Source organism: Diachasmimorpha longicaudata, unplaced genomic scaffold (assembly GCF_034640455.1).
Source record: "Diachasmimorpha longicaudata isolate KC_UGA_2023 unplaced genomic scaffold, iyDiaLong2 ctg00000106.1, whole genome shotgun sequence".
NCBI lineage: Eukaryota > Metazoa > Arthropoda > Insecta > Hymenoptera > Braconidae > Diachasmimorpha > Diachasmimorpha longicaudata.
Window position 1 is genome coordinate 73,153 of NW_026973926.1, and position 25,400 is coordinate 98,552.

The 25,400-nt window shown below is 43.1% G+C and overlaps 1 protein-coding gene across 1 annotated transcript; it reads left to right on the forward strand.

Moving 5' to 3' along the window:
* The first annotated feature begins 11,690 nt into the window (after window positions 1–11,690).
* On the forward strand, window positions 11,691–12,375 carry LOC135171803 (uncharacterized). The gene is made up of 3 exons (XM_064138359.1): window positions 11,691–11,729; window positions 11,927–12,124; window positions 12,235–12,375. Exons 1-3 carry the CDS (start codon window positions 11,691–11,693, stop codon window positions 12,373–12,375), a joined length of 378 nt encoding a protein of 125 aa, XP_063994429.1.
* The last annotated feature ends 13,025 nt before the right edge of the window (window positions 12,376–25,400 follow it).

Consider the following 25,400-nt stretch of genomic DNA (forward strand, 5'->3'; position numbering starts at 1 on the left):
GAAAGCAGTTTTTTCCACCATTCTGAGGATAAGTTAGGCCATCCCGCTCACTGTTACGTACACCAGTGTTCGTGTAAGTCTGATTTTTTTGCAGAAAAGATGTTAGCACCTCATTATCCCGCCGTAAGAAATATAATAAGGCTTCTTTATAAAATACAACAGCTTTTTGGTGAAATTGGTCGCATAGATTGCGCTTTCGAAACTTCTAATTTGGACAGTTTGAGAAAAATGTCAGATGATATGAAACAGACTGGACAATCATTTCTATCCTCTACTGTTGGAACCAACCCTCTAAATGAAGATCAAATTCAAGTAGATTATAAGAGGGCTTTTATAGCCCATAACAAACGGTCCATGGATGTCCCTGAATTCCCATGTATTTCATGTCAGAAGCTGCTATGTAGGCGGTCTGTTAGAGTCATAGAAAACTTACGAAAAGAAATAGCAAATTATCACTGGGATTATTTACTGAGATTTATCGATGAAAACAATGTATACGCGAGTGAATACATATGTGATTATTGTCTGAACAAATTTCGATTAAATCGACTACCTGCAACTTGTATATTAAATAACCTCGCTGTCGAGGATGTCCCGAATAAAATAAGTAATTTGAATACATACGAGAAAATCATCATTCAACGAGCGAAAGTATTTCAAGTAGTACAACGGGCGGGCACAGTCATGAAAAAAAATGTACCAGTCACCAACAAAATCCAAAAATTGGTAGGTCAATGTTTCCATTTACCACTTCCTTTGGAACAAACTCTTGAAAAAATAGCATCAACTACTGATCCTACAAATGAAAATCATGAATTATATATAGTAATTCGTGGAATTCCTACAAAAACACATACCGTTGGGCAAAAATTGGTGAGTCTCGATAAAGTATTCAAAGCATTGAAATTGCTACAAAGTAGAAATCCATTATACCGTGAAATCCATTGACCGGAATCAGCTCAAAATCTGATGAAATGGTTAACAAAAAATGACGTCGAATTTCAAATCGAATCTGACCAAAGTGAAGCAGAAGGTGATGATGAAATGAATGTTGACTGTCATAGGGATAATGAATCTGAAGGGAAAAAATCTTTTCAACGCTAATCAAAATCAAGCAATGCTAAAATTAGTGACAAAAATGAAGATGAAGAATTTAAACAGGGTCCTGTGAAACCATCACCAATGCTGACACAAATTAAAAATAATACCGATCATATAGAGCAGTATACATTTTATCCGATGCATGATAAAAGAGTTAATGATACATCTTGTAATTTATATCAGATGAAAAAAGTAAATAAGAGACCACTAAATTATAATGCTGAAAACTTGGATTTATTGTGTTTCCCGAATCTATATCCACATGGCATTAATGGTCAGGGAGAAATGAGAAATGAAACATTGGTGGATGCGGAATATATCAAATTAAGATTATGTTCAAAAGACCCACGATTCCGACTAAATCAACAGTATCTATTCTATCTATTGAATAATGCTAATATTCGTCAAATCAATAATGGCATCTATCATACTCTCCATGTAACAAACCCACGACAAAAATATACGGCACATAGTTATTTGGATCGAATATGCACAGGAGATCTTGAAACGAATATGAATACAGTATTCGAACGACTTCGCAACTCAGAGCAGTTTTGGAGGAAACCACGTAACAATTTGAGTTGTATGGCCAGGCATTATGGACCAACTACATGGTTTCTCACATTAAGTCCTGCTGAATGGCTCTGGTGAGATCTAATTCTATATGTCCGTAAAATAAATTCTCCACGATTAGATAAACTGTCTGGTGGTGAAGTTATCGCCACTGATCCTGTCTCTGTTTCTCGATTTATCGATAATAAATTCCACGCCATGCTCGATTTTCTAACGTCAAGCGGCCATCCCATTTGTGAAATTGAGCACTATTTCTGGCGACGAGAATATCAAGGGCGCGGTGTACAACATTTTCACTTAGTGATTTGGATTAAAAATTCACCCATTGTGGGAGTAAAATCTAATGAAGAAGTCGCTGAATTCATAATGAAATATGCTACCTGCCAGCAACCAAATGCGAATATTTCTCCGATTTTATACAGGCGTGTTACAACACATCAAAAACATAAACATAAAAGTTATTGCTTACGGTCCAAAAAACTAGCCTCTGGAAAAGTGGCAACAAAATGTCGATTCGGATTTCCACGACCCGTAACTGACCATTTTGTATTACGTGATCCAGCTGTATCAATAGCTGGCCGAAAAAAACTGAAAGCCAATCGCGGTTTTATTATCTCTCGCGTACTGAATCAGAAGTTGATATTAATGATTATAATCCAACCATTTTAACGGCATGGGAAGGCAATATGGATATCCAATTTATAGGAGAATCCTCATCGTTACTAACACAGTACTGCAGAAAATATTCGACAAAGTATGAAACATCGAAGACATCAACTGTCATACAAGACGTTGTATCTACAAAAACGGTTAGGCAAACATTATGGAATCTGGGAATGCGAGGTCTCCAAAATCGTGAGCTCGGACCGCTTGAAGCTGCAGATACATTACTAGGGATTTCACTGTATGGAACCGATCCTGATACAACTATAAAATGGCTTGACGTGAGAATGATTCGAAGTCGGAAAGTCAAGAACTATACCGAAATAAAGAACCTGAACGGAAATTCAACAGATATATTTTGTCCATCTGTCGTGGATGATCATTACCCTAAACGACCTGTAAAATTGGAGTCTGTGTGTCTGTATGATTTTTGCAAGTGGTATGAAGTTCCTAGAAGTGAACCAAAAACAGAAGTTGAATATTACACAGTGAAATCCGGGTTATTTCTTAAAAAAAGCGCGAAACTTTGCCTGATAAATCACTGGAGGTTGTAAGGAATTCTCAAGAATTCCTTCAAACCTCCCGGATCCGAAGGGGATATCCAGAAAGGGGTGAGTGCGCCGAGAGAGAGAGAGAGAGGGAGAGAGTGCAAGAGAGGCTTAGGGATGAATTAGGGTTACGAAATAGGGCATTAGGGTAACCGGGAGGACAACTCCCCAGCTCATGCGGGTAAAAACCCGAGAATTATAGAGAAAGGGGTAATAGGAGTTAGTAGAATCGGGAACGTTAGGGATGCGGGGACCGAAGGGAATCCCCGGTTATGAGCCAAATTTAGCGAGCTACGTGGAATTCCCTGAGGATCACTCCCCCCGTTTAGATTTTTTTGGATAGGTGTAGGAGTACGAAAAATACCGCTCGATTTAGGGATCAAGAGGGAGGGGGAGATACGTTTTGGGTTAAGGGTGGCAGACCTAGGGGCCTAGAGCAGCCCTAGTAACCCCTAGGATAGCCAAAAGACTGAATTTTAAATAAATCATAAGGAGTTAGAATTTAGAATAAAGATTAGGGTTCCCACTTTCCTCTGATCCTCGAGAAAACAACCAAAAGGATCTAATCACGTCCCGTGGATAATATGTTTAGAGATAAAAAGGAAAATAACAATGAAAAATCATCTCCCGATCCAGAGATTCTAGGAGGGTAGAGTAAGCCCATTAAAATTTTTGAATGCGGTTGGCGCGTGCCTCTGGTTGACACGGAGACACCAGCGTCATTAATACCGAGCACGACCACAACTCGCCTATTGTGATTATTACGTTTGTAATGATTTTAAATTATTACGAGAATGCCGCCTCCTAAGGGAGGAGATTCATCATCATTTCCAGACATCACCGATAACGGCGCTGGATACCTGATGGGTTGGTGACAATCGGATGTAGGAAGATCGCTCTCTCGCCGCTCGACTACCGACCAGTCTGGTCATTCTCCCAAATCCGCTCACCATTATATTCGAATATTGGTAGGGTTGGGAAAGCGAGAGCCTTCTGCGTTATTTTATATATTTAGGCGACGACTTAGTTGCGAGGACTGATCAGTGACTATATTTTTGTATACGCGGAGCTATTGATTTGTGTGTTTAATTTTTATTGACGAAGTTTCCCTTCCACGGAAAAATATTTTGACGTATGGAGATAGGTATGATTGTCATATATTAATAGCTGTGTATGTGAGTATGAGGAGAAAAAACTATGTGCTCTATGAGCTATATTCAAGTGAGTAACCATTATTTTTAATTAAAAGGAATAAGAGATTAAATAAATCTGAAGCCAGTGGGCTAATATTTAACTTGAATGGATGAGTTGTTATTTTTGTACTGACCGTTAATATTTTTCTAAATTATTCGTTAAATCGCATAAACTAAATAAATTTATTAAAAATGGCGCCCAACTAACGGCACAATACTCTTGACCTTGCTAGAGAATCCTGAATAATTAGAAGTCGTTCATGTCAACAACGCTGACATCAAGTCGAGTTACTCGGTCAAATAAAGAAACGGTTCTAAATCCCGGGTTGATAACTGATAGAAAAATAAGAAAGGGAGCAAATTCACCGCTGCTAAAGAAATCATTATTGTCATACATTAATAGTAATTCTGCACGGTGTCACAAGGAAATAAAAATGGAACCAACAATGGAGGAGTTGAAAAAAATGCTAGCCGAGGAGCAAGCCAAAGTAAAGAGAGCTGTCGGGGAAATGGATAAACGAAAAAAGCAGATCGAGGACATGGCTAAAGAAAATCAAACATTACAAGCTCAGAAGGCGTACGCTGAGGAATTGTTGCAGGGGGCTCAGAGGACGGCACAGCAGGCTATACAAAATTCTCCCGCTCCACAGCAGATAGAACAACAACGGCCATCAGGTTCCCTTAATGATGACATTGTTAGAGGTTTGGCCAGTCAGTTACCATATTTACAAATGAATCCGAATATTCCCCAATTCAGCGCGAGAGTAAATCCAAAGGAATTTATTCAGGAAGTGAAGAATTATTTACTTTTAAAAGGCATTCAGCCGGAGTTCCAATTAATTTATCTTGAAAATTTTTTAACGGGACGAGTAAAGAACTGGTTCCAATCATATAAATCGGACATACAATCATTTGCGGATTTCGAGGTGAAATTTTTAGAGCAATTTTATTCGGTGCCTATGAAAGTTGCATGGAAAAGTCAGTGGCTGGTTCGTCGATATAATAATAATGATGGAACGTTTCAGGAGTATTTTTATTCGCAAAAAAATAAGGCTAAATTTTTTGATCCCCCTCTCTCTGAATACGAAGTTAATTTTTCTATCATTCAACAAATGCCAGATGATGTAAAAACTGCATTAGCAACAGTCAATTATTTAGATACGCAGGCAGTAACACAAGCACTATCCCAACTAGATATAACACAGTTGAGTTTTAACAATTTAAGCCTGCAGACAATGGCAACCAATCGAGTAGAACATACAAATCATTTTCAGGGTCCTGAGTGGATACCACAAGGCCGAGTTCAGGCACAAAATCAACCAGGTTTTAGAAATAGCAATACCCCACGAAATGAGTGGAATAATTCTCGAGGAAACTCTAGACCAAAACAACCGTATCAAGGGCATGGGGGATACAAGCAAAATCGTTGGAATAACAATCCCGAAGCGGGTGCCTCAGCGATGATCCTCCCGGACACGCGCTTTCCCCCACCAAATCTACCACCGGTAAATCACGCACATAGTGAGGGCTATGTGAGGAGACAGTCCACGGGATTCTTACAAAATATTAATTACGTTAATGAACCGGGATTATTCACATCCAATTATGACCCTAATGAGAGTTCAGTTAATATTAATAATACCGAAAAAACGAAGCCTTCACCTTCTGGTAATTTTGTGGATTTTGTGGATGAGATTAGGGAGGAATTTGAGGGAGCGAGAGGTCCACTCAAACAAAAATTTAAATTTGAAGCGTGTCCACATGTATATGTCGATATCATGGGAGAAAAGGTAGAAGCTCTCCTCGACACAGGTAGTCAAATAACTGCCGCGTCCGAAGAGTTTTATCGGCAGATAAGTGGTTCACATAAATTCGAAGTATTACCCGTCGCGGGAGTCAAAATTACGTTAGCTATAAGCAAGAAATCCATTACAGTACATCAACAAATATTACTTCCCATGTGTATTGATAAAGTCGTAATGAAGTATCCGGTCCTTGTTATACCAGGTTTAAATCAGAAGGTATTGTTAGGGAGCGACTGGTGTCGAAGAAATCGGGCAATTATTGATTACTCGCAGAGTTGTTTATTATTACAAGGTGTTAGGCTGGCTACGGGATCAGTGTCGTTCGAGCGGGGGCCATCAGATCAAGTGAATTATATTAGTATAGGGACCATCGAAGGTCACATGTTTGAGGGAAATAATTATGAGGAAGTGGGGATAGATGATTATATTATTGACCTACACGCGGATGACGGATATAGTGATCCCGGCTCGTGCGTTATAGATTCCACGACATTGGATCCGGGCCAGTCGGGGATGGAGAAGGAATTGCGGGAGAGACATGCGGAATTATTCTCAGATGAGCCAGGGTGTACTACGGTATATGAACATCGTATTAAAGTAATTGCAAATAAGCCGGTAGTCAGAAAGTCATACCCAGTCCCCTTGGCATTGAGAGGAGCAGTTGATCATGAAATTAGTAGAATGCGAGAAATGGGGGTTATAGAACGATCCACTAGTCAGTATTGCAACCCTATGCGAATTGTAAAAAAAACGGACGGTGAGATACGGGTATGCCTGGATGCTCGATTCATTAATGCGGTAATCGAAGGAGACAACGAAACACCCCCCCTTATTCAAGAGCTTATGCAGAAATTTAATGGTTGTCAGGTATTTAGTACAGTTGATTTAACCAGCGGATACTGGCAAGTGCCCTTGGAACAAACTTCCCGTCAATATACCGCATTCTTACATGGATCAAAGCTGTATCAGTTCACGCGAATTCCATTTGGTCTCAAGACAGCCGGAAGTGGCTTTATTCGTGCTCTGAGCCTCGCGTTAGGAGAGGAATTTAATGAATTCTTGACTTATTATATTGATGATTTGCTGATAGCATCACCCGATATCGCAGAACATACGAATCATCTAAATCTTGTTTGCGAACGTTTAAAAAAATTCAATTTCACGATCAAATTGAAAAAAGCAAAATTTTATCGGGAGGAAGTGCCTTTTTTGGGCTTTATATTATCTAGTAAAGGCATACGTCCTGACAATGGGAAATTGAAGATTATAGAGGAGTTTGATGCCCCTAAAAATCGCACTGAGTTGCAGCAATTTTTGGGAGTATGCAACTACTATCGACAATTTAGTGTGGCACATGCCAAGTTCGTCGACCCATTTAGGGACTTATTGAAGAAAGATACACCGTGGACGTGGACTGAACGACAGGACAGGGCCTTTAGGGATTTAAAAAATAATTTTGTAAACTGTATTTATTTATCTCATTATGATCTACAGCGAGAATTTCGGGTGCAAACAGACGGTTCGGACATAGGAATTTGCGGCGTATTATACCAAATTGATAATGCGGGATATCATCAAGTCATCTCGTTAGTGAGTAGAGGGTTGACACGTGCAGAGCCTAATTACACTACTACGGAGAAAGAACTCCTGGCCGTGGTATATTCTGTAGAGAAGTTTAGGGTGTACTTGATTGGCAGAATGTTCAGGATCATCACTGATCATAAGGCTTTGACATTCTTGAGCACGTCGCCATATCACACTGCTCGACTATCTCGATGGAATTTGTCTTTACAGGAGTACGAATTTGTGGTGGAGCACTGCAAAGGCGTTGATAACGTGGTCGCTGATTTTTTCAGTCGAAACCCAGATAGTAAATTTCATGTGCAGCACTCGAATACTTTTTCCATCTCAGAAATCTTATGCTGTGATGATGTCAGAAATAATGATGGTGTCAACAATGTCCTAGTATCTATTAGCTATTTAAAGTTGAGAACTGATATCCATCGGCACTTGAAAAATCTGCGAGGGGCTCAGAGGGCGGATACAGAGGGCATTGAGTATGTAAAAAGAAAGACAAGTACGGATAATGGGGATTTATTTCACCAGCATGAGGGGGTCTGGTTTCACAAAGCTAGGCATAGTGAAACTTGGCGAGTTATAATTCCACCGCAGTTAAAACATTTGATAACCGTTTCGGAACATGAACGTATTGGACATGGGGGAGTATTTAAGACGCAAACCCAGGTCCAAAGAAATTTCTGGTGGAGGAATATGACCAAAGATATCAAGCGAGTCGTGATCGGTTGTGATTTGTGCCAGCGCACAAAACATTTAAACCACCGTGTTGAGGGGGAATATGGGTGTGTTAGGGCAGATCGACCCGGAGAATTAGCAACGGTAGACTTCTACGGACCCTTACCACGCTCGGTGGGCGGTGTTGAGTATATTTTTGTCGTGTTGGATGCCTTTTCCAAGCTGGTGAAATTATATGTCATCAGGAAAGCCAATACTAAAACGGTATTAAACAAAATTTTAAATAATTATTGTCGGGAGGTAAACAAACCCGAGAGAATACTGGCGGATAATGGGACCCAATTCCGAGCCAACGCCTGGACACTGCAATTGAATGCCAATGACATTAGGACGAGTTTCTGTTCCATTCGACATCCTCAATCAAATCCCACTGAGCGGGTAATGCGTGAGTTAGGAAGAATGTTTCGGCTCTTATGTTCCGATAAGCACACCTCCTGGGCTAAGGTGGTTCCTCTAATCGAAAAATACCTGAACTATACTACTCATTGTACTACCGGTTTCACACCGTACGAGTTGCATTATGGAAAGATGATCAAGGATAAAGTTCGCGAATTGATCTCTTACCCGGATTCTCAATCTACTATTTCACACGATCATATGATTTTGCAGGCTAGAGAGAGAATTAAAACGAAATTTGAACAGAGAGAGAAATATCACAAAATTCAGCCTCCAATAGATCTCAAAGTCGGGGATAAGGTGCTGCTTAGGGTCCCACACTTATCCAGTAATACCGACCGGGTTATCCATAAATTTTTTCACCTCTATGAAGGCCCGTATAGGATTAAAAAAATAATTGGATGTAATGCTTTCGTGCTGGAAAATGGGGAGACTTCGGGTGAATTACGAGGGACATATAACCGTACGAGTTTGAGGAAGTATGTGGAGTCGGCTTGCTGAGGCAGATTCTGAGCCCATTGCATCAATAGTTATAGTAATAATACAAATGATAAAAAAAAAAAAAAAAAAAAATGAGTAAATAAAATTGAGAATTAATAGATAAATGAACTAAGCAATCCACACATAAAATAGGAGTAGACTAAGATTTTCACCAATCGGAAACCTGTATTATATAGGAATTGAGAGACGAGGTAGTATTGTCACGTCCTCACACTTCGTCGACTGCTTACCCACTACCGAGATACCGACCGACGAATCGGATTACCGTCAGTCCAGTTATCGACGCTTGGAGCCGGTTACCCTTAAAGCTGTTATGACTGTTTTACCCACATCCGAAGATACCGACCGTCGAATACCTTTACCGACAGTCTAATTATCGACGTACGGAACCATTTACCCTCGCTCTAGTTGGTAAGAAGTAGAATTAAGTAACAATTGAGCTAATAACAATAAATCTAAAGAATGTTATAAACCTAATATAAATAAGGAATTATATTGTAATGTTTTTGCCAGCGCACAATTTTACCGAATATGACACTGCACGTGCCAAGAAAAAAAAATGCTAAATTAACTAAAACGAACCGGACAAAGATTTTGCGCTGACAAAATACACCGGACGAATATTTTTCGCTGACGAAAAATGCTTTTGCTGATGCACAACCGGATGCAGATTTTATATAAAAACCCCCGATTTAAATAATAAAATTCACTCTTAATCCTACCACCGTGGTGAATTCATCATTTCTTGCGGAGCAGAATACTGCTCGCATTAAATCTCCCTAATTTATTGCGGAGCAGAATACTGCTCGCATTAAAACCCCTTAGCCTAATTGATTAGAGCAGAAGAGTGCTCAATCAAGGTCCTACTCCACTAAAAGATTGGAGCAGAAGATTGCTCACTCTTTAATATCCCGTCCCAACCCCTCGCTGCTCCCCACACAATCCTTTCCATGCCGAAGAGGACCAGACGTGCGGGTAGAAAATACCAGCTTCGAAAGTTGGCCGCGATCTATAGAAATCCACAAGAAGTGGATTTGGATACATTGTTCGGAACTAGTACTTCAGTACCGACAATAACCCGAAGTGACACCCTCAACATCGCAGTCACCAGAGATCGCCAGGGAAATTTCAGACTGGCCCAACCTCGTGAACCAGCATCCGAACCCCAACAGGAGACACCTAGAACTGAACTACATCCCCAGACGCAGGGATACTTCACCACCGACTACGTGGCCAATCACCAGCAGACCCAAGCTCCTGGCAGCAAGGATCGCCGTTTATTTAAAATCACTCCTTCAACGAGGGATTTCCTAACTGGGCTAAAAGAAAAACTGCAACAACCGAAAAATTAAGGTAGGATTAAAACAAATTTAAAACACCCGGTAAAAATAAATAATACAGAGGAGAGAATTTCCCTCCAACCGGTTGCGTTGGAAAAAGCAGTTAAAAATCATACGTCATAATAATTGGACGTAACAGTATAGCCGGTCAAGATATATTTTGAATGTAAATTCGTGAATGGTGGTGGTTATTTGGGTGGATGAACGGATGGGAGAAAGTTGGATCTCTTAGAAGGCTTGTGGACGTCACCTAAAGACGGAAACTGCATAGAGGAGAGAGCACGCTATATCGGACCGTGGGATTGATTAGTCCAAATGCGCCCAACGAGAAGGGACAACGTCGAGTCATTATCAATATTGCGATTGGTGCAGCCTACGATGACAAGATTGACCCGTCCGTCTACGCCGCCACCGAAGCTGGAGTCGTTGTTACGACCCGGACTCTTGTCAATGACCTCATTCACCATGGAATCAGAATTCGGACAATTGTTCCTGAAATCGTTGACACCCCAATCCTTCGAAGTTTACATGACAAATTTAATGGTGTCTTATTTGAGACCCTTCCACTACCCCCATCGGTTTGGAAAATCTGAGGAATATGCCCAATTGGTTGAGTCTTTTGTATGGAATCCGTGATTGAATGGAGAAACCATCAGATGTAATGGAACCTTTCGGAGGCAGCCAGAAATACAAATACAGTTGAAAATTGTCTTGCCACGTATTATACTGTTTTTCAGGCTGAAAGTCATTGGACGTTACCCACTAACGGAACCCGAGCCTGGTGTGGTCATCGAGACAAGGATTTATCTCCAGTCATTACCTTCCTGGAGATAAAGGGGGATCATGTAATGATTTTAAATTATTACGAGAATGCCGCCTCCTAAGGGAGGAGATTCATCATCATTTCCAGACATCACCGATAACGGCGCTGGATACCTGATGGGTTGGTGACAATCGGACGTAGGAAGATCGCTCTCTCGCCGCTCGACTACCGACCAGTCTGGTCATTCTCCCAAATCCGCTCACCATTATATTCGAATATTGGTAGGGTTGGGAAAGCGAGAGCCTTCTGCGTTATTTTATATATTTAGGCGACGACTTAGTTGCGAGGACTGATCAGTGACTATATTTTTGTATACGCGGAGCTATTGATTTGTGTGTTTAATTTTTATTGACGAAGTTTCCCTTCCACGGAAAAATATTTTGACGTATGGAGATAGGTATGATTGTCATATATTAATAGCTGTGTATGTGAGTATGAGAGAAAAAACTATGTGCTCTATGAGCTATATTCAAGTGAGTAACCATTATTTTTAATTAAAAGGAATAAGAGATTAAATAAATCTGAAGCCAGTGGGCTAATATTTAACTTGAATGGATGAGTTGTTATTTTTGTACTGACCGTTAATATTTTTCTAAATTATTCGTTAAATCGCATAAACTAAATAAATTTATTACACGTTGCGGAAAAACACGTGTGACGGACGCCAAAGATTGAGGTGCGAATAACAGTAAAATTCAAGTGTAATTACGTGGTGAATATTCTCGACGACGCGGTACCAATTCAAGGAGACACCCTGGAGACTACCGGTAACGAATTGGGTTCGAGGAATAGGGTGAGAGAGGCTATCCGGTGGATATTTGCCGGTCGTCGCCGGTCGACAACAAAACACGTGGGTAACGAGCCACAGGTGAGATTGCATCATTAATAGCTAGGATAGAAGTAAAGACAGTATTTGCGATTTTATTTTGATTAACTCCTCATCTCGGTGCCGTTAAAATTAATTCATATTATTTTTAGAGGATAAGATCTTGTGTATATGGAAATATGCCATTTCCCTGGGCGACGGGAAGCGGAGAGAGTTCTTGCCGTCTCCCTTGGGCGAGGGGAGGCGGAGAGGGAATCGCCCAAAAAAATGGTGCCGGACGGCACAGACTTTAGGAATAATTACAGTTCGATTTTGGACTCCGAAACTCACGGTAGGATTTTTGATAGACAGGAAAAATAGAGTCGGTTAGACTATCGAAAGGTGCGTGTCGTAGTGAGAGTGAACGGTGCTGATCGAGTGCAGGGCGATTAGCTAGGAAGGTAATCGCGATGCGTGAGTGATACCCATAAGGAATCATCACGAGAATATTTTTTTTTATCCTCTGAAGTAATTTAGAGAGATTTAGGGAATTACGATGCCTCCCCATTGGTGGAGGAGATTTCCGGGAGATCCGTTTCGTTATAAGGATTTGATAATTAGTTAATTCGAAGTAGGGATTTGCTCTGAGTGATTCAGAGAGAAAACAATTCAAAGGGTTAATTACGTTGAAAATTAAAAATTTCGAGCCTCGTCTTTGCGTTATCTCTCTCGGCGGACTCGTATGTGTTTAAAAGAGATTGTGATGTATCACTTATGGTTATTTAAGATTCCTTACAAGATAATAGTTTTTTTTTTGTTTCTGGTCATGATGATCTCTTAAAATAATGTATTAGAATTAATTGAAATATTATCAAAAGCAATAATTAAATTTATTCATTCAAAGTTTTAGGGCTTTTGTTATTTTCTTTTGCGGATGAAAGTCCGACAAACCACCTCCATCCGGACTACGCCCTCTCTCCACAACCTACCCCCTGAGCAGCGCGGGTATTCAAGGTCTTCCCATGGATTCGTAGGCAAAGTCATACGTTTTTCGTACCGTAAATTTTGGTTTATGTTAAGAATTAATTTATTGAGACTCCGGTTTGTCGTCCCCGGTAAAAAGGACGGCTGGCGCCCAACAAATGTTGCTTGCGAATCCAGGGGAAAGGGCAGTTAACGGGTTTTTCTCAACCCCGAGGAAAAATCTCGTTACAAGGTATAATGTAAATACTCAACCAGAAAATTTTTTTTACGCTTTATTGTTATTGTTCAAACCATGGAAAGATACCGATGACTTGAAGAAAGGTTTCGAATCATTCACAGATGTATTTGAACAGCAAAAAGACGTAGTTCTTAAAGCTTGTGAATACCATCATCATCTGGATGATTATCAACGAGGTTTGGATTTCATTTCTGAAAAAGTCAAGGAAGAATTAAACAAAGAAAATGATGAAGCTGATAGCCAGTTGCCCATTGCTCAGATGGGGTGTGAACTCAAAGAGGGGAAAGCTGCTATGCAAGAATTTCAAGATATTGCTAATCGAGTAGCGAAAAACACAGATTTGCCTACCATGATATCACAAATGAACGTAGACCAGCATAGAATATTTGAATAAGTAACACAAACTCTTTCGTCAAAAAATGAAACACTACGTTTATATGTAAGTGGTGAAGGTGGAACGGGTAAAAGTTTCCTTATAGATGTCAGTCGTACCTGGATTAATCAAGAAATGAATGGCAAGACCGCAGTTACCGCGCCCACAGGTATCGAAGCTTTTCATATCAATGGTTTGACTATTCATAGGTACTTTCAACTTCCAATAGAGCATGGTGATACACCTAAATACAAACAGTTGTCAGATAACGTTCTGAAACTCATGCGTGAAGAAATGCGTGATGTTGAGTTGATTATCATTGATGAAATATCAATGGTGTCTAATATCACATTTATGTATATTAACCAACGATTGATGGAAATCTTTAGCACATTTGACGAAACCGATGGATGGTTTGGCAAAAAACATATACTTGTGTTTGGTGATTTATTACAACTTCCACCAGTTTTACAAGATCCGACGTATATACAGCTATCATCAAAAGAAATTGAAAAGAGATTAGGATCAATGATAAGTGTGAATCTCTGGTTGGATTTATTCAGTTATGACGAACTGACTATTAACATGCGTCAGAAAAAAGACCGTGTTTATGGAGAATTACTTTCCCGCCTGAGAGTTGGTGATATATCTGGAGAAGATAGCAAATTATTACAGTCACGTAAACACAATATTCAATCATCAAATCTTGCAGAACGCCTACGTTTTTTAGCAGAATACATCAAATCATTACCCGTTGATACAGTATGTTTGTTTGCTACATGCAAGCAGTGTGATTGTTTGAATACTATAATGCTGCAAGAACTTGGGTCAGATGAAATAATATTGACTGCTGAAGATTCAGTTGATTGTCGCAATGCGTTTGCGTAATAAGGCTGTGAAGATTCTCGAGAAAGCTGAACAAGATGATCGTTCATCTGCAGGACTAGCGAAATGCATAACTCTTAAAATAGGCGCAAAAGGTATGATTAGACGAAACATTGATGTCACCATCGGTTTAGTCAATGGGACTATTGCGGTTGTACAATCAATTTCAAAATCAATAATGAAAGGAAAAGAATATCCAAAAGCAGTAACCGTAAAATTAGATTCGGGACAAACCCATGACATAGAAAGGATGGAGGTCAAATTTGAAATTATGGATGGTGTATACATAACAAGAAAGCAATTTCCAATTAGCCTGACTTATGGTATTACAATACACAAAAGTCAAGGTTTAAGGTTACATAATGCTGTTATGAATATTGGCAACACTGTATTCTCCGCTGGACAAAGCTATGTTGCTTTATCCAGGGTCACAACACTGGAAGGTGTTCATTTAATAAATTTTGATCCATTCTCCATTAAAGCTTCGTGTATAGCAATACAAGAGTATAATAGACTAAGGAAAGAATATAGACCTGACTTACCACAAATATCGGTATCTGTTAAATACTTTCCGAAAGTGTGGCATTTTCAATGGGCATTTGAAACAGGAGTAATCGGTGATATAAAAATAGAAAACAAGAAAATCACTATCAAATCGTCAGTTATCGGTTTAAGCAATGCCAATGGAGCTTCCAGTTTTGCCAATACAGTAATTCAATGCATCTTCCATTCTTCTGTGATGCGCTGCGGACTTTCACGAATAATGAACTGTGGATTTTTAGGAATGCGAACATTTTTACAACAGTACAATAGTGGTTTACAAGTTCTGGATGCAACAAAGTTGATACAATCAATTGGCAATCAATTCTGCTGTGATACCGAGCAAAACCCTGTATTGTTTCTCGAAACGGTTATTAAGAAAATAGATGAGATGCAAAAACCGACTCAAATAGAATTCACTCATCTAGATCATTGTAAGTCATGCAACTATATAAAAACTTCGAATGAAGTTAGTTTCTTCATTACACTCTCGCTGAGCGATTTGGAAAATACTGTTGATTTGAACGATTTAGTGAAACTAACTTTCGACAAATGGAAAGACACCATTCAATTTTGTGATCATTGCGCCGATTATGTCAACTTTACTCGAAAGACGAGAATAAATTCAACATCTGCCGTACTTATTATACAATTGAATATACAGGGTGCCCGAGATAAAATTGTACACCCAAATAACTATTGAATACGGGTAGTAATCGAAAAATCTTTCAAATAGAAGTTGTAGGGCTCCAAGTGGGCAAAATAATGAGATATGTTTTGAGCATTTAAGTCTTCATGTTTTTATGCTACAAGCATAAGTTCATTTTTTTCATATGGGATCAAAAATTTTCTTGTAACAAAAGTTGTTGTACTCGATGAGATGAATCTAATGATGTCACACATAATGTGTTTTTTATGCTTTCTGAGCTCAAAAATACTAAAAATGGAACTTGACAACGATATTCCAAATTCAGACACGATAAACAGAAAGTGGCCTTTAATAAGAACCAGTAAACACCAAAGTGTAAATACCAGAGCTATCTGGTGTACCTTAGTGTTTATTGTTTCTTCGTTAGTACGAATCGGGTCATTATTGAGTTCAGATTATTTTTGAGTGATTTCGCGTAGCATGGTTTATTCCGCAAATGAAGTTGTGGATATTCTACTGGTTTTGGGAGATTGCCGAGGTGCATATCGCGCGGCCGCTTGATTGTATCGACAACGGTACCGAAACCGATTACGTCATCCCGCAGCTTCATGCATTCGGATCATCGAGAGAAATTGTCGAAGAGGAAGAGTTCTGCTACGACGACAACGACAACAACGGATGAATCCTGACAATCCTCGTACGCTTACCGTTTTGGCCATGGTTCACATGAACCGTCACATCTCTTTAAGAGAGATGGAGAGAGATTCAGGTATTCCACGAAGCACAGCTCACGATATTTTGAAATCGAACCGTTACTATTCATATCATATCAGATTGACACAAGCACTGTCTGCACAAGATAGACAGAATCGTGTTGCTTTTTGACACTGGGCCATAGGGATCTTGAACGAAAGTCCCGAGTTTTTCCAAAATGTCCTTTTCAGTGATGAAGCGACGTTTAAAAGTACTGGCGCGTTAAACCGTCATAATGCCCATTATTGGTCTATGGAAAATCCTCACTGGACTCAGCACGTTGACCACCAGCATCAGTGGAATGTAAATGTGTGGTGTGGCATTGATGATGGGCAAGTGATTGGGCCGTATTTTTTCAACCAAACAGTCACCGGTCAACGCTATTTACAGTTTTTACAAGATGACCTCCCAGTTTTATTGGAACATGTACACTTTGACAGAAGACTAAGAATGTGGTTCCAACAAGACGGTGCGCCACCGCATTTTGCCCTTTGTGTAAGGAATTATCTCAATGTTCTGTTTCCTCGTCGTTGGATCGGCAGAGGTGGTGCTGTTATTTGGCCTCCGCGATCACCTGATCTAACTCCACTTGATTTTTATTTATGGCGCTACATTAAAGATGTAGTCTACAAAAATCGACCAACGACTGCAGAAGACATGAAAACACGTATCAGAGGCGCTATTGCCAACATTCCTCAACAAGCGCTTCGAAATGTTGTGCAGAGTTTCCGAAGTCGACTTGAGTTGTGTCTTGAAGTGAATGGTGGGAACATTGAGCACTTGTTGTAACGTCTTTCTAGTAGAACAATCCGTTGGCGCCTTTTTCTTTCTCCTTGATTTTTCTGTTTATCGTGTCTGAATTTGGAATATCGTTGACAAGTTCCATTTTTAGTATTTTGGAGCTCAGAAAGCATAAAAAACACATTATGTGTAACATCATTAGATTCATCTCATCGAGTACAACAACTTTTGTTACAAGAAAATTTTTGATCCCATATGAAAAAAATTAACTTATGCTTGTAGCATAAGAACATGAAGACTTAAATGCTCAAAACATATCTCATTATTTTTCCCACTTGGAGCCCTACAACTTCTATTCGAAAGATTTTTCGACTACCCACATTCAATAGTTATTTGGGTGTACAATTTTATCTCGGACACCCTGTATTTAATGTAAATAAGAAAAATATTAAGCAGAAAATGCAGAATTGGAAACTGAAGGCAGTGCCGATAACTTGTGGTTCTGTTCCGAGTAATCAATATTATGTTAATAGTGCTATACTGCATTGTGCTACTCATTGCGATCACTATGCTTGCTTATTAAGAGATAACAAAAATGATTGGATATCCATTGATGATGCAGTTATTTCAAAAGTTCGATGGCCGCGGAACGCAAAAGATGTATATATATTATTTTTGGAAAAAAAGAATGAAAATTCGAAAAAATATTAATTTGGGTAAAACTGCAGGAACGTAATTTTTTTCTTCACGAGAATGCCATGTGTAATAGATGTGGTAAATTTAACATATATGATTTTGAGTTGCGGAATGTGGTGAACCTATCTTAGGGATATACACAAAATTCTAGTTGGCGAAAGTCGGGTCCAGTCCTCAAGTCCCTAAGAAATACATATGTTGAAGCCAGCGATGAAAGTTGGTGTATTTGTCTAAAATTTGACTCAGACCCTTCACGACGGGTTGATACGTGAGTACCTCTCGGGGAAACTAATCTGAGAAGACATGACTCTCCCTAAAATTTTTTTATGCGATTCAACCATTTAAAGACTATTATAGATGATTTTATTCCGATGTAATTCCAAATAAAATATAGAGAACTAAAAAATTGAGGAGAAATTCTATTAATGGATAATTGTTTTATTTAAACATATTATTTTGCAAGTGATTGTTATGCTTTGCAAAAATGAGTGAAATCCTATAAAAAAATCACAAAAAAACTTTTGTGAAAAAATTTCGCCAAGTTGACGTTTTATTGGCTGATCCTATTTTACAAAAAAAATATGGTTACTTTTGTTTACAAAAAAAACTTGAAATAAAAAATACGCCAAGCACATCGTTCACAATTCATATTGGTTAGAGGAACCTGATATCTCAAGTGAATGAATCCAGGAACATTTATGAATAGCAAATCGCCATTCTAAACGCTAAATAACAAAACGTCCTCTGCAAATTGTCGGCTCAAGTCTGATCAATGAGTCTGAAACACATAAATGATACATGCGCTCATATGTCCATGTGTGAGCAGACTTTAATAGATCTGTGATTGCTAAACTGCCCATCTTGAAAAAACTAGCGCCACCAACGGTAACTAGCGTCGCCAATTGCCAATTCGATTTTCAGAAAAAAGTCCACTTGGCGCGCCCGGCATTGTATGTATACTTCAGAAAATAAAAATTGTATGTAAGTGAGTAGTTAATAGATAGATGGGTGTCGAACTTCATTTCTAGAAAGCAATAAACAAATTTCGGAGAAAATATTGTACAATCTCCGAAATTAAGTCAATCGTTGGTGATATCGTTACTGGAAAAACATTCGATTGTAGATTATCCCGATTCAACGGTCGATCGGGGAATCGGCGAGTCAAAATGTCGGTCATTTTGCGTTCCTGACATCAAATTACGCTTATAAACACAGCTTTCATGTTGATTGACGAGTATCCGACTGTCCCTAACGAAATCCCGCAGGGGGTGTAATGGCGGGTAAAACCGCCCTTACACACGGGGTGTGACGACCCCGCGGTCCCTGAGTCGAACTTGGTGTAAGGATTGGGATCCCCCTTTTGGGGGGTCTCAATAATTATACCTAGGGGGGTTGCGGGTGCAGGGTGAAATCCTGAACCCAGGGGGGGTTTCGGTGGGGGGGGGGTCGCGAGGGAGGGCGAAATCGGCTGGTGGAGGGGTGGTTCCACGTGGTGGAGGGGTGGGTCCACGTGGTGGAGGGCGAAATCGACGGGTGGAAGGGCGCGAGACCTACTTGCTGGGGGGTTCGGAGGGGGAGGGTCACGGATTTGGTCACGGTGGGCGGGCAGGACATCGGGAGACGCGAGGGAGGGCGAAATCGGCTGGTGGAGGGGTGGTTCCACGTGGTGGAGGGCGGAATCGGTTGGTGGACGGGTAATTCCACGCATGGGTGGGCGTTCGGGGGGACTGGCTGCTTCGCAGTGCGAAGGGCATGGACGCTGCGGTTCTCGCAAGTAGTTCCAGCCACGCGTTAGTAGTCGGAACCTCCCGCAACGGTGGAGGCCGGCGAAAACGCGACGCCACACGTGGGGGTTGGGTCAGGGGGAGTGGGTGGGTATCCCTCGGAAAAGGGATGGTTCGCGGGGTGGTGCGGGGGAGGGGGGACTGGCTGCTTCGCAGTGCGAAGGGCATGGACATTGCGGTTCGCGCAACTTGTTCCAGCCACGCGTTAGTAGTTGGAACCTCCCGCAACGGTGGAGGCCGGCGAAAACGCGACGCCACACGCGGGGTTGGGTCTCAGGGGGAGTGGGTGGGTATCCCTGGGGAAAGGGACGGTTCGCGGGGTGGGTCGTCGGGTAGGATGGGTGGGTTCCCCCTTTCTGTGGGTCTGCTCCCTCTCTGCTCCTCTTTCGAGGGGAGTCGAGGCGGAGCACTCCTTCAGCGCCTCCACCGGGCCCCGATCCGAGCTCCCCAGCTCGGCGGGAACCGGAAGGCCCCCTCCCAGGGACGGTGCTCAGCGTCCCGAGCTACCCAGCTCGGTGCCGCGGGGAACCGCCCCATCTAATCCCTAATCCTCTTATTCATTCTTTTTCGTTTACTTTTCAGCTCTTCAGCTTCTGCCTTTTGGCACGGCCGGCGACCGTCTCGTCAAGCTTCAACCATGGCAGAGCATTATATGAAATCTATTCCGGAGTCTAAGCTGCCCCCAATCGGATCTCCGGGGGGGCACAATAATGCGTCCGTCGTGCGGCGAAGTCTGCGCATCGCTTCCCAGCATGCCAGAGGAACATCTACAGCGGCTACATCGAGGGACCCAAGGAGGGTGGTGCCCTCAAGGGTTCGTAGTCGCCCGCCGTGCGCCGGGGTACTGCCCTCCCGACGAGGGAAAGGTTCCAGCCTTCGTGCTGTCCACGAGGACGTCGAGGACGTCGCAGACAACCAGGGATTGACTGCGCAGCCGAGCCAGCCAACGCCTGGATCTTCAAGAACTTCGACCGGTGAGTCCACTCAATTATTAGGTAGGGTTCGCGAGTGCCACGTTAGTTTAAGTAGGATCGATAGGATCGATAGTCATCGCGTCGCGACCGGAGGCTCACCGGTACCCCCCGTTCCAATAGGTCATCCTCCCCGGACCCCTGCGATCGAGGGACCGGGCGCGCAACGCGACGTTAGAATACTGCAATTGAACATGTCCCGCTCAATTGCAGTAACCGGGGAGGTCTTCCAGTTAATTCGCAAAGAGCGTCTGGACATATTGTTGCTCCAAGAGCCGTATGCCATTCGTGAGGCGAACATCTGGGCCATCCGCGGCCTAGGAGTCGGAATGCGTATTGCCGCGAGCTCAACGGAGCGACCGTGAGCGGCCGTCGTTGCGTGCAACTCCATCGTGGAGATTGCTTACGTGTCCCAATTAAGTAATGCACATTGCGTTTGTGCTGAAGCCCGCGTCCCCGGTGGATCCTTCTTCGTCGTCTCCAGTTATTTTCAATACTCGGACGACATAGAAATACACCTGAGGCAGCTTGAAAAGGTTCTCAGCTGTCTCAGGGGTCGCCGCGTTCTGGTGGCGGCCGATTCGAACGCCCAACACTCCTTTTGGAGCCCCAGGACCACTGACCGTGGTGTCCTCCTGGGTGAGCTCATAGAGTCTTTCGGTCTCCGCGTCGCGAATGATGCTAGACAGGGCCCAACCTTCAGGAGTGCCGCAGGTACGTCGTTCATCGACGTCACACTGGCCACCCCTGGCATGTATAAATTCATACGTGCATGGAGGTTGGAGGACGAGTGGTCCACCGGTGACCACACGTCGGTTTTCTTTCGTTTAGCAATCCGCAGTTCCTCACAGCGCGTCAATAACTCGGGAGTCGGCGAGGGCTCTACCATGCGGTTCAACGTTCGTCGGGCCGACTGGGAAAAGTTCGAGGCGACCCTCGATGAGGAGGCCCGTGAGAAACTCGTGGACCATCCGCTGGATTCTACAGCGGATGTTGAGAGAATGGCAGAAGTACTGGGTGACGTACTCACCAAAGCCTGCCAAGATTCGATGCCGCGCCGCAGACATTACCGTCGCGCGAATCCGTGGTGGACCGAGGAGCTGACCAGCAAACGCAAACTGGTCAGTCGTCTCCGAAACGGCTACCGAAGGGAGACTAACCCTGACGCGCGAAAAATTAAACAGAATAGGTATCGTGTAGTCCTGCGGTCGTACACCAGGCTACTTAGGACATGTAAAGAAAATAGCTGGCGCGGTTACATAACAACGGAAAGCAACGCGAATCCCTGGGGCTTCCATTACAAATATGCCGCTGATAAATTGCGTGTAGGCACGGTACTCAGCACCCTTAGAACCGCGAATGGCACGACACTTACAATGCGTGAGACTGCTGAGGTACTGTTGGACACACACGTACCTGACGATGACCCCAACGAAGACACACCCGAACAGACTGACATCCGTGAACGCGCGAGGAACTTAACGGTCCAGACAGAGGACGCACGAGACTTGACGGACGACCAACTTAAGGGTCTCGTCAAGACCCTTAAGAATGACAAAGCCCCAGGATGCGATTTAGTAGAAGTTAGGGTGTTAAAAGTCGCCGTCATGAGGATGCCTCACATCTTCACGCGACTCTTCAACGCCTGCCTTAAGCACGGCGTTTTCCCCACCGTTTGGAAAGTCGGCACACTTCGTGCTCTCCTCAAAGGAGTTCACAGGGATGTGTCCGACCCCAAATCGTACCGTCCCATTTGCCTCTTGTCGGTTGTCGGGAAATTTTTCGAAAAGGTCCTTCACGGGATCCTTACGGCGAAAGTCCTTACCGAGGACAAAATATCAGGACGTCAATATGGCTTTCTGCCTGGACGATCCACGGAAGACGCGATAGTAGAGTTGCGTGAATTAGTCGAGCGCGGTAACGACAAGAGGTACGTCATTGGACTCCTATTCGATATCTCAGGAGCCTTTGACAACGTGTGGTGGCCCCTAGTCCTCCAGTCTTTGGCGGATCGAGACTGCCCGAAGAATGTCTTTGAAGTGCTCCGGAGCTACTTCGACAATCGGACTGTCAAGATCGCCTGGAGTGACCAAGAGGTTTCCAAGCCGGCCACCCGGGGCTGTCCGCAAGGATCAGTCCTCGGCCCCGCTTGCTGGAATCTCATGTTCGATGCCCTCCTCAAGAGCATCGAGCAGAATTTTGGCGAAATCGAAGTCGCCTACGCGGACGACCTTATCGCGGTCGTATCGGCCGACTCGCGTAAGGAAATAGAGAGGATAGGCCGAGCCGTCGCCGAGCACATCGCGTCGTGGTGCGCATCAGCGAAGCTCGAACTGTCGAGGAGCAAGACAGAGGCAATTGTCCTGTCATGCAACTCGCAGAAGAGAGCGCCGCTGGTGCGGTACAGGTGGGATCGGGCGCGAAGGACCCGCCGACGCGTGAAACCGGTGCTGGATATCCGCCCACCCGAGATTAGGCTCTCCGGGGAGAAGGTTCAGTTTAAGGATAGCGTCAGGTACCTCGGGGTACATTTTAATAGGAACATGCGGGTCCGGACCCATACACGATACATCCAGGAAAAAGCTAGGGTCCTCTTCACTCGGCTATCGGCCCTAATGCACAAGCATTGGGGACTCCGATACCGATCGGTTAAGTTAGTATTTCAGGGCGTTTTTCAGGCTGTCGCGTCGTATGCAGCCCACGGGTGGGTGGACCGGTGCACACCGTACGACATGAAGAAACTCCGTACCGCGCAGAGGAGCGCGCTGCTGACAGTGACTGGCGCGTATAGGACGGCTTCACACGAAGCACTCTGCGCAGCGGCGGGGGTGCTTCCTGTGGACCTATTATTGAGGGAAAGAGCAGCGCGCTACCAAGCCAAGAAAGGCCTTCCGGTCAGAATAGGAGATGTTGACATAGACCCTGCGAATCCGCGCGTTGGTAACAACGGCCGCCCGATCGAGGCCGTTGAGGAAATAAAAACAGAGATCCGAAATCTCGGGCGGAGTAGGTTCGAGCGGGCTTCAACAGGGAGGAATACCTTCGCGTTCTTCCCCGATACTGCGGCGCGCCTGGAAGCTAAGTGGGTCGAGTGCGACCACTGGGTCTCGCAGGTCCTGACAGGGCATGGGCAATTCCGGTCCTATCTTCACGACCGGGGCCTTGCCCAGTCACGCAACTGCGAGTGCGACCAGGCTGAAGACACAGTCCAGCATTTTATTATGGACTGTCCGATATATGCACCACAGCGGGAGTGCATCGCGGGAATAATCGGGAATCGCCCATGGCCCCAGGCGGCACAAGCGCTAGTGTCGTCCAGGGAGTCATTCGCCGTGTTCGCGGATTTTTGCAGGGAATGTATGTGGCTGAAATGCGTGGAAGCGTACGCGGAAATAAGAAGTCGCGGCGACGATGAGTGAACGAATGAATGGGACCAACCAGCTCTCGTTGTCGGAGACGAGAGTCGTGGGACAGGAACCCGGTAACCTTCTCCGGGTAACCCTGTCCCGGTTGGAGATATGAATGAGAATTAGATTCACCTCTTCTCTTTCTTCTCTTCTCTTTTCTTCCTCTTCTTCTTCTTCTATTCTATTTCTTTTAATTCCAAAAACCCTTATCCACTTTTCACATTCTGGGTGTCAGGCTGACACCAAGGACCACCGCCCCGAGGTTCCCCGCGGGAGCCATGCCTGCATCAGTCACCTGTGACCAGGCGCCGTCATGGTTGCAAAGTGTCCTTCGGCCATCTGAACCGGCCGACAGTTTGGATTTTTCCAACCCCCCCCCTTGGCAGTGGGTAATGGCCTAAGTGTTTGTTATTATGTAAGTAGAGTAGATTAATAGGCCATGCGAGGTTTCCGAAAACCATAACCTGGCAAGGTTGTTTTCATAATACCGCATTGAGTGTCCCTAACGAAAAATTTTGAAGCGAAAGAATTGAAAAATCCTACGTCATGGGACATGGAAAATTTTTCAACAATCGAAATGGTCACATAGATAATATCTCAAATACGAAAAACGAGTATACCTATTCGTTCCTGAATAACAAAGACAACATATTGACAGAGAAAAAGTTGATGCGATTATTGTTGGTACGTCAAAATCGTTGTCCACATTCTCAATCCCCCTCGAAAACCGGCCAGCGGGTAATTGGCGAGTCAAAATGTCGGTCATTTGGCGTTCCTGACATCAAATTACGCTTATAAACACAGTTTTCATGTTGATTGACGAGTATCCGACTGTCCCTAACGAAAAATTTCGAAGCGCAAGAATTGAAAAATCCTACGTCATGTGACATGGAAAATTTTTCAACAATCGAAATGGTCACATAGATAATATCTCAAATACGAAAAACGAGTATACCCATTCGTTCCTGAATAACCAAGACAACATATTGACAGAGAAAAAGTTGATACGATCATTGTTGGTACGTCAAAATGGTGGTCCACATTCTCAATCCCCCTCGAAAACCGGCCAGCGGGTAATTGGCGAGTCAAAATGTCGGTCATTTTGCGTTCCTGACATCAAATTACGCTTATAAACACAGCTTTCATGTTGATTGACGAGTATCCGACTGTCCCTAACGAAAAATTTCGAAGGGAAAGCATCTCAAAGAACCACGGATGGGACTTTGAAAATTTTTTCAACAATCGAGATGGTCTCATAGATAATATCTCAAATACGAAAAACGAGTATACCTGTTCGTTCCTGAATAACCAAGACAAC